Source organism: Rhinopithecus bieti, unplaced genomic scaffold (genome assembly GCF_001698545.2).
Source record: "Rhinopithecus bieti isolate Rb0 unplaced genomic scaffold, ASM169854v2 scaffold_44986, whole genome shotgun sequence".
Taxonomy (NCBI): Eukaryota; Metazoa; Chordata; class Mammalia; order Primates; family Cercopithecidae; genus Rhinopithecus; species Rhinopithecus bieti.
The window spans coordinates 211634-221532 of NW_016817961.1; the positions used below are offsets into that span (position 1 = coordinate 211634).

The window sequence follows — 9899 nt, forward strand, 5'->3', positions numbered from 1 at the left end:
CCGGGAGGCGGAGCTTGCAATGAGCCGAGAGCCGGCCACGGCACTCCAATCTAGATGACAGAGCAAGACTGTGTCTCAAAAAAAAAAAAAAAAAAAAGATACAAAACTAGCCAGGTGTGTTAGTGCACGCCTATAATCCCAGCTGCTCGGGAGGCTGAGGCAGGAGAATCGCTTGAACCCATGAGGTGGAGTTTGCAGTGAGCCAAGACTGCCCCATTGCATTCCAGCCTGGGCAACAGCAAAACTCCATCTCAAAAAAAAAAAAAAAAAGAGGATATAGAGGTGAAAAATAGATAATTGGGATTTATCCACTTAGATGTGAGAATGGATAGGATTGCCCAAAGAGTGGAACAGAGCATTCCATCATAAGAAGAGCCATAGAAGGAAGGGAGAGAGAAGGCAGGAAGGAAAACTGGGATAATTAGTACTCTCATTGCAGAGTAAATAGCTTTTGATAATTCACTTGTAAATATCTATTGTATGCCCGCTGTATGCCAAGTGTTAGATTAGGTGCTAGGGGTATATTGATAAGCAAACATGGGCATGACCACTGTTACAGAGTTTTCAGTTTATGGAGTTTTACAGGAGGGACTGGGTTGAAGATTCAGGAACGCCCATCCTTTTGCACTTGCCATATTGTAAAACACTGCATTCCTAGAAGTTGGAATTGGAGGCTGAAACGGGTGAAGTTATTATTTAAGGTTAGTTACATAACCATTGTGCAGTCACTGCTTCAGCTTCTCAGGAAGTAGTAAAAAGAAACACCATAACTTGAGAACTTTGGGGGAATAAAGTATCTGTGTTGATGGAGGGCAGGAAGGTAGTTCCTATTATCCTGCATCTGTCAGCCATACTCTCTGCTGCCCACTGGATTCCTCTCTATCCCTGCTCTCAAAATCTGTTCTCTTCTGGCTTCTCTTATTGTCAGTGTGAGTAGTCAGTCACCACATATTTCCCAGTGCCTGGTGAAGACATACTTCACTTCTCAGTCTGTTACCTGCTCATTCATCAGTTTCCAGCAAGTACAAACAGATGCCCCTTGGAATGCACAGCATTTAAAAATGGGACCTGCCCATAGCACCATCATCATTTGAGGCTCCAGGTTTAGGATTTTAGATTTATAGCTGAATCTTCATGCACCTGCATCAATTCCTTCACAGAGACTTGCTGAATTGTCTTTTTGACCTCTCTGGCCCACATTATATTAGCAGCCTCTTCACTAATCTCTGACTCTAGATTTCTCCATGGTAGACTGCCTACACACAGCTGTTAAGTGTTCTTTGGATGCTGTTGTTTTACTGTGAAGCTCAAAACTGGCAGTTGTCTCCTCTTGATTACGTTAAATGTGAACTTTTCAGCCTAGTATTCTTTCGACACCTCTTGTCTTTTTTTGTGACTCTCCAAGGCAGCTCCTGTGGTTTGGTCAACTAAATCTGCTTTTACCCTGACCTATGGCTTGCCATTGCCGAAATCTGTGCTGTCACTTGTGCTATTTAAAATGGAATGGCCCCTCCTACTCCATTTCTTCTTTATCAGTCCCCTTGGCTCCTAGCCGTCTCTAACCAGGAGGTTTCTGGAAGCCTGTACTGGCTAATACAGGACTTTTTACCTCCTTAGTGCTCATATACTCGCACTAAAATCTTATTCATTTGAATTTACATCTCCTCAGCTGTCGTTTGCTCACTTTGCCTTGCATTGTCTTGTGTTTGCAGATGGAAATAAAACTGATTTTTAAAAATCAGGTTTCTTTTTTCTTTGCTTATGGACATGAAACTTGTGCAGAGGGGATAAGTGCTGCCTTGAGTGTAGGCAGGTTTCCAGGAGAGGCGTGTTAGAGGCTTGAGGACTGATAAGAGTCTGGAGTATAGAGAGGCATCCTCTCTCTGCCCATAATTCCCTGTTTCACCTCATTGGGTGATCTCATCCTCTCTCTTTGCCTCAGCCTCTGTGACATGTTGATGCCTCTCAAATATATGCATTTAGTCCATTCACCTCTCCTGAGCTTCATACCCATATATCACAGCTTGAGTCTTGGATCTTCCACAGGCAACTTAAACTAATTACATTTCAATATGAAATTGGTCCTTCTTTCTTCACCTTCCTTTTTATCTCCAAATTACGTCTCCTTGTGTATTTTTCATTTTGGGTAATGGGCATCTTCCAAATTAGAAGTCTTTGGTCAGTGTCTCTCTCTCTCTCTTTTTTTTTTCCTTGAGATGCAGTCTTGCTGTATCGCCCAGGCTGGAGTACAATGGTGCGATCTCGGCTCACTGCAACCTCTGCCTCCTGGGTTCCAGCGATTCTTCTGCCTCAGCCTTCTGGGTAGGTGGGACTACAGGCATCTGCCACCACGCCCGGCTAATTTTTGTATTTTTAGGTCAAACAACACGGTATTTGTTTTACCATGGCCTCCCAAAGTGCTGGGATTACGGGCCTGAGACACTGCACCTGGCCAGTGTCTCCTTTTATTCCTTTGTCATTCCCCAAATGTCATCATTAATTAAGTATGTCTTCCAGATTTCTCCTGGCTCTTCTTGCTCTCCATCCCCTTTGCTTCGGCCATTGTTGAGGCCTCATCTCTCTTCTGAATTTCTCGTCTTTCTCTTTTACTGATAGTCCACAACAAGCCATAAGGGTTGTTTTTCAAAAGAACATCAGCACTTCCATTGTTTTGCAGGTTTTGTATTGCACAAAATTGCCACGTTCACACTTTAGAAATTGTAGGTTTGCAGCTGGGTGTGGTGGCTCACGCCTGTAATCCCAGCACTTTGGGAGGCTGAGGCAGGCGGATCACCTGAGGCCGGGAGTTCGAGACCAGCCTAACCAACATGGAGAAGCCCCATCTCTACTAAAAATATAAAATTAGCTGAGCGTGGTAATACATGCCCATAATCCCAGCTACTCGGGAGGCTGAGGCAGGAGAACTGCTTGAACCCAGGAGGCAGAGGTTGCTGTGAGCCAAGATTGCGCCATTGCACTCCAGCCTGGGCAAGAGTGAAACTCTGTCTCAGAAAAAAAAAAAAAAGAAATTGCAGATTTGCATATTTATTATGACTGTCTTCTGGCAGATGGGAGTAAAATATATTGTTCTAACATCAGTATGTTATGACAAGGAAGGAAAACCTATGACACAGACACCTAAGCACTAGAGAACATCTTTTTTATGTCCTTAGTTCTCTGGCAGACAAACTCCTCATCCTTTACAACCTCACATTAATATGCCTTCCTCGTGAAACCTTTTAAAATATTCTCCACAAGAGTCAGTCTTTTTACTCGGCTAATGCCATATTTGGTTACTCTCTTCTTGTAGTGTTTATCACATTATACTGTAAATATTGGTATATGATTCTCTCTGTCCTACTGTACTCCAGGATCCTCAGGGACAGGGACAATGTCCCTATTTTATTCATCCTTTGACTTTCAATATGTAGCCTAATGTCCAGCACATATCAATACATGTGTAACAGGCCAGGTGTGATGGCTCATGCTTATAATCCCAGCACTTTGGGAGGCCAAGGTGGGTGGATCACCTGAGGTCAGAAGTTTGAGACCAGCCTGGCCAACATGGTGAAACCCCGTCTCCACTAAAAATACAAAAATTAGCCAGGTGTGGTGGTGGGTGCCTGTAATCCCAGCTACTCAGGAGGTCGAGGCAGGAGAATTGCTTGAACCTGGGAGGTGGAGGTTGTGGTGATAGATAGATAGATAGATAAATAAATAAATAAATGTGTAATGAATATTTGATTGCTTAGCATGATTCAGTCAGGGAGGTAAATACTTACTCACATTATCTCATTTAATCTTCACAACAGCCTCCTGAGTCCCATCATTATCATGGTTTATAGGTGAGAAAATTGAGACTAGGGTGGCAAAGTCACTTGCCTCAAGATGAACAGCTGGTAAATCACATGCATGGTGGCACCAGGTGTGGTCCTGGAGGACTTGTGCTGGTGGATCTGTTTTTCTAGTGATTCTCTTGTTTTGTCCCTCAGAGTGATGATGCGGGTGTGCTGGTTGGTGAGACAGGACAGCCGGCACCAGCGAATCAGACTTCCACATTTGGAAGCAGTTGTGATTGGGCGTGGCCCAGAGACCAAAATCACTGATAAGAAATGTTCTCGACAGCAAGGTAACTGGTCATAGAAATGTGGAGACTACTATGTTTGGTTATGTGGCATAGTGATAACCAAAGATGCATATTTTCTGGGTGCTCTTGATGGAAAATCTATTGTCTGCCAAAAATACAGCTCAGGAACTGAGCTCTTTTAGCCAACACCAGGGCTCTATTTATTCCTGATTCTGCCCTCCCAGTGTGGTAATGTTCCAGGCAGGGTGGGTGAAGGTTGGGAGCAGGCAAGTTCATCCTGTTACCATGGGATGGTGGAATTGAGTCCTGCCCTTTCCCCAGGGACATTGCTCAATGGGCAGCAAGATGTAAACTCTGGAGTCTACAGGTGAAACCATGTCTCTCTGAGAAGTAATGGGGTAGTGCCATCCTTTACATATTGCTTCATGCAGAGAGTAACATCTTTATGAGACAGTGGCATCTAGCACTTGTCTTAGGGTTTAATAACATGAAAGTCCTTGCCCTCAGAAAAAAATCCTTACCATGTATCTCGTTTTTTCCTGTAAACATGCACACTGCTGCCTGGAGTGTGACTCCCCACAGCAAGGTTTCCCAAGGGTTCTGAACTTAGAGAGTTGGCATCTGCAGCACTGATTATGATCTTTTCTATATGAGTTAATCTAAGTGGAGGGATACAAAGCCATGCCTGAGCTGGGTAGGCCCAAGATGCAGAAGAAGCAGCTGCTTCTCTTTCTGTTCCCTTCCTCACAACAGCAACTGAAGGGGCATGTATGTGGCACCCTGTCCTCTCTGGGGAGCAGCTATGGTGATTCTTCTTTCCTCCCTGTTTCAACTCCAGATACCTTGCTCATTTATCAGAACAGGAATGCTTAATGTTACCACTTCTCACACATGCTCAGATTGTTCTGTCTCTGCAATCATCTTTCTAGAACATTCTACTCCCTCCACCCAAAGCCACCTGAGTTTCTGTTTTCTAGGAATGTGACTTTTACTGTTTTCTCTTTTAAAGACATCTGATAGTTTTTGTTTTTCCAAAATAATATTGGAAGCTTGATTTAATCCTTGGTCAAGAGTTTGTTTGAGAAATGGGTCTTTTTTTTTTCTCCTGAGACAGGGTCTCACTCTGTTGCCCAGGCTGGAGTGTAGTGGTGCGATCTTGACTCACTGCAACCTCTGCCTTCTGGGGCTCAAGTGATTCTCCCACCTCCGTCTCCCAAGTAGCTGGGACTATAGGCACGTGCTGCCACACCTGGCTAATTTTTGTATTTTTTTTTGTAGAGACGGGGTTTTGCCACACTGCCCAGGCTGGGAGAACTGGGTCTTCTCTTCTGGCGGCAGAGTCTGTGATCATGAGCAGGCCAGGGGTTCTGGAATAGGGAAACTTGTGGGGATTAATTGAAGCTGCCTCACAGGGATCTTGGCAATAGCTAAGGGAGTATGTATGCTGTTGGACATTTTATGGAAGGATTTAAACCTTTAGAAATTGGTGGGATTTGGAGCTCCAGCCACCTGCATAACAGGTGATTGCTAATAGGCCTTTAAGGAAACATCTGTTCAGCTGCCTCCTGTAGTGAAGCTTCATTGTTTTCTTTCGGGAAAATAGGAGCAAGTGCCTGGTTCTTTGTTGCATTTGTGTTTAACTTTTTCCAATCTCTTTCAGTACAGTTGAAAGCAGAGTGTAACAAGGGATATGTCAAGGTAAAGCAGGTAGGTGTATTTGTAACTTGGAATTTTATACTTGATGATTTTCTTATGCTGTTGACTTTAGAGTGTCTGTGCCAGCCAGTGAAGGCTTCTCTGTCATGTATGGAAGTGATGGAGTAATATAGGTGAACATTAGGCAAGGTGCTTGGCATATAGTAAGTGGTTAATGTAGCAGTGGCTATCTTACTGTAGGTGCTGTTGCTATTATTATAATTATTTTCTGATTGTTTATCCCATAGGTAGGAGTCAATCCCACCAGCATTGACTCAGTCGTAATTGGGAAGAACCAAGAGGTGAAGCTGCAGCCTGGCCAGGTTCTCCACATGGTGAATGAACTTTATCCATATATGGTAGAGTTTGAGGAAGAGGCAAAGAACCCTGGCCTGGAAACACACAGGAAGAGAAAGAGATCAGGCAACAGTGATTCTATAGAAAGGGATGCTGCTCACGAAGCTGAGCCTGGGACAGGGCTGGAACCTGGGAGCAACCATAACCAATGCTCCATGCCTCCAAATAAGGGAAAAGATGCACCTATCAAAAAGGTGAGGGTAGTGTGATTGGTAGATGATGTGGAGAAGAAATGAAATATAATGACTGCTTAATTGTTTTGTACACTGTAAAGTTCAGAAATGTGTGAGGGGTTGTTAACCATGATGAAAGAGTCACTTGTTTGTGGCATGAAAATCATTTAGATGAATGTTCCTGTATGTGCTTTTTTCTTAAATTCCTGAGGTAAGCCACTTGAAGGTAGAGCAATAATGGCAGTGTGCACTTAACATTGAACAACTAAAATGGATCAGTTGTTTATGCATCTGTAAAAGGTTTTCATAGATCATGTAATTCATATGCTGATGTCAAAGTGGAGAATTGCTCAGGCTTTAGTTGGAGTGAGAGAGGGCAAAGAAGATATGACTCATACTCTGGCATTTCTCGCCTTCATCTAGACAGCCAGCTGTGAATATAGGAAGGCTGGCTGGGTGCAGTGGTTCACGCCTATAATCTCAGCACTTTGGGAAGCTGAGGCAGGCAGATCACTTGAGGGTCAGGAGTTTGAGATCTGCCTGGACGACATTGTGAAACTCCATCTCTATTAAAAATACAAAAATTAGCTGGGCGTGGTGGTGCACGCACGCTTGTAATCCCAGCTACTCAGGAGGCTGAGGCAGGAGGATTGCTTGAACCTGGGAGGCAGAGGTTGCAGTGAGCTGAGATGGTGCCACTGCACTCCAGCCTGGGCGACAGAGTGAGACTCTGTCTCAAAAAACAACAACAATAAAATATGGCTGGGTGGGCTGGCTCATGCCTTTAATCCCAGCGCTTTGGGAGGCTGAGATGAGCAGATCACCTGAGGTCAGGAGTTCAAGATCAGCCTGACCAACGTGGTGAAACCTCCTCTCTACTAAAAATACAAAAGTAGCTGGGCATGGTGGTGCACGCCTATAATTCCAACAACTCCAGAGTCTGAGGCAGGGGAATCGTTTGAACCCAGGAAGCAGAGGTTGCAGTGGGCCGAGATCACGCCATTGTGCTCCAGCCTGGGCAACAAGAGCGAAACTCCGTATCAAAAAAAAAAAAAGAAAAAAAAGAATATAGGGTCGGGTGTGGTGGCTCACACCTGTAATCCCAGCACTTGGGGAGGTGGAGGCGGGTGGATCACCTGAGGTGAGGAGTTCAAGACCAGCCTGGCCAACCTGGTGAAACTCCATCTCTACTAAAAAATACAAAAATTAGCTGGGCGTGGTGGTGGGCACCTGTAATCCCAGCTACTTGGGAGGCTGAGGCAGGAGAATCACTTTGGAGGCTGCATTGAGCTGAGATTGCGCCACTGCACTCCAGCTTGGGTGAGACAGAGCGAGACTGTCTCAAAAAAAAAGAATATAGGAAGGCAATGGAGTGAAGTAAAGTCAAGTGAATCTTGTTTAATTCTCAAAAACTAAATTTATTTCCAAGTTTAGTTGTGCTGTCACACAGTATTAACTATTGCCAAATTTAATTATTGGCATTTATAATTTACATTGCTTGTTTTTTTTTTTTTTTTTTTTTTTTTTTTTTTTTTTTTTTTTTTTTAGGAATCACTGGGCCACTGGAGTCAAGGCTTGAAGATTTCTATGCAGGACCCCAAAATGCAGGTCAGAATACAAGTTTGGAATTTCAGTACATTTCATGTTGTAAATGACTACTCCACAGAGGTCTTAATTACAAATGAAATCAAAGGATGTCAGTCTTTCTGAATGAGATTCATTTTATTGGACTTTTCTGTGAGAACAAGAGGTTTTTCCCATTGGCAATAAAGTAGCAACTGGACTTGTTTGGAGAGAAAGCTAAGTTCTTCAAATGAGTATCCCCTCTACCTTGTCCCTTTTAAACTTCTGGGTACTTAAAGGGAAGTTGCATTAACCCTAGAATGGTTCCTTTCAGGGGAGCATCAGAGATAATATACTGTGATAGTAGTACTGTGCTGCCCTGGCATTAACAGTCAGACATCCCTGTAATCCCAGCACTTTGGGAGGCCAAGGTGGGAGGATCACCTGAGGTCAGAGTTTTGAGATCAGCCTGACCAACATGGAGAAACTCCGTCTCTACTAACAATACAAAAAATTAGCTGGGCGTGGTGGCACATGCCTGTAATCCCATCTACTCGAGAGGCTGAGGCAGGAGAATCGCTTGAATCCGGAGGTGGAGATTGCGGTGAGCTGAGATCACGCCATTGCTCTCCAGCCTGGGCAACAAGAGTGAAACTCTTATCTCAAAAAAAAAAAAACAAAAACAGGCATCATCCTTGAGGAGCCTTTGGGTTACACTTCAATTACATTCCTGGTTGACAAGGGGCAGGTCTAATAGGGCTCACTGGAACCCATGTGTATGTGTCACACAGTCTGCCATGTTGGAGTGGAGAAGGATGCTTTTGAATTTATGCCTACAGAGATTTTACATCAGATCCTTGGGAACTATTTTGTACTATGCATCTTCTGTGTATTCTGTGTAGTGTGGTGGTTGAAAACAGACTCTGGGCCGGGTGTCGTGGCTCAAGCCTGTAATCCCAGCACTTTGGGTGGCCGAGACGGGCGGATCACGAGGTCAGGAGATCGAGACCATCCTGGCTAACACGTGAAACCCCATCTCTACTAAAAGATACAAAAAAAAAACTAGCCGGGCGAGGTGGCGGGTGCCTGTAGTCCCAGCTACACGGGAGGCTGAGGCAGGAGAATGGCGTGAACCTGGGAGGCAGAGCTTGCAGTGAGCTGAGATCTGGCCACTGCACTCCAGCCTGGGCGACAGAGCGAGACTCCATCTCAAAAAAAAAAAAAGAAAACAGACTCTGGAGTCAAGTAGATCTGAGTTGGAATCCTAGATTTCCCTCTTAGGAACTATGACTTGTGCAAGACACTCAACCTATCTGAATCTTAGTGCTCTCATCTCTCAAAACTGGGCTACTAAAACCATTTGCACAAGACTGTGAGAATTAAGTGACTTAGAGAATATAGCAACCAGGCACACAGAAGATTCTTAGTAGATGTCTGTTTCCTTCTCTTGTGTCCCTCTGCTAGGTTTACAAAGATGAGCAGGTGGTGGTAATAAAGGATAAATACCCGAAGGCCCGTTACCATTGGCTGGTCTTACCATGGACCGCCATTTCCAGTCTGAAGGCTGTGACCAGGGAGCACCTTGAACTCCTCAAGCATATGCACACTGTGGGGGAAAAGGTGATTGTAGATTTTGCTGGGTCCAGCAAACTCCGCTTCCGATTGGGCTACCACGCCATTCCGAGTATGAGGTAAGCCATGTGGGTAGTGCTGCTGGCTCCTGGTTCTGTCCAGGTGGGCAGATAGATTAAGCATGGGCTTGCTGAAGGCGCTGATTGCACTGAGGCCCAGGGAAGTGGGATGGAGTTTTTCCAAAGCAGGTAGGCTGAAGCCTCCACCTCTCTGCCTGACTTGCATGCGAGCTCTGAGTTCCCACTTCTGCCTATAATTCAGTTACATTTGGTTCTTTGTTCCTCTCAAAATAAAAACCTTCGAGAGCCTAATATATGAACTAGATGAAGCAGCTTCGTTATCCTCAAATGAAGAATTGTGGTCAGTGGCTTTTTTTTTTTTTTTTTTTTTTT

General features: G+C 44.4%; 1 protein-coding gene across 10 annotated transcripts in view; it reads left to right on the forward strand.

The window, feature by feature from the left end:
• APTX (aprataxin) overlaps positions 1-9899 on the forward strand; it is a 56245-nt gene that overhangs the window by 32027 nt on the left and 14319 nt on the right. For 5 of the 10 annotated variants that reach the window (XM_017856503.1, XM_017856506.1, XM_017856502.1 and 2 more), the window contains exons 2-6: positions 3993-4129; positions 5748-5794; positions 6031-6333; positions 7861-7920; positions 9340-9566. In XM_017856503.1, coding sequence (XP_017711992.1) covers positions 3997-4129; positions 5748-5794; positions 6031-6333; positions 7861-7920; positions 9340-9566 — 770 coding nt within the window. In that variant the 5' untranslated portion in view covers positions 3993-3996. Of the gene's footprint in view, positions 1-3968; positions 4130-5747; positions 5795-6030; positions 6334-7860; positions 7921-9339; positions 9567-9899 lie in introns of all 10 variants that reach the window. The other 5 variants (XM_017856507.1, XM_017856509.1, XM_017856508.1 and 2 more) reach the window with 3 other exon arrangements.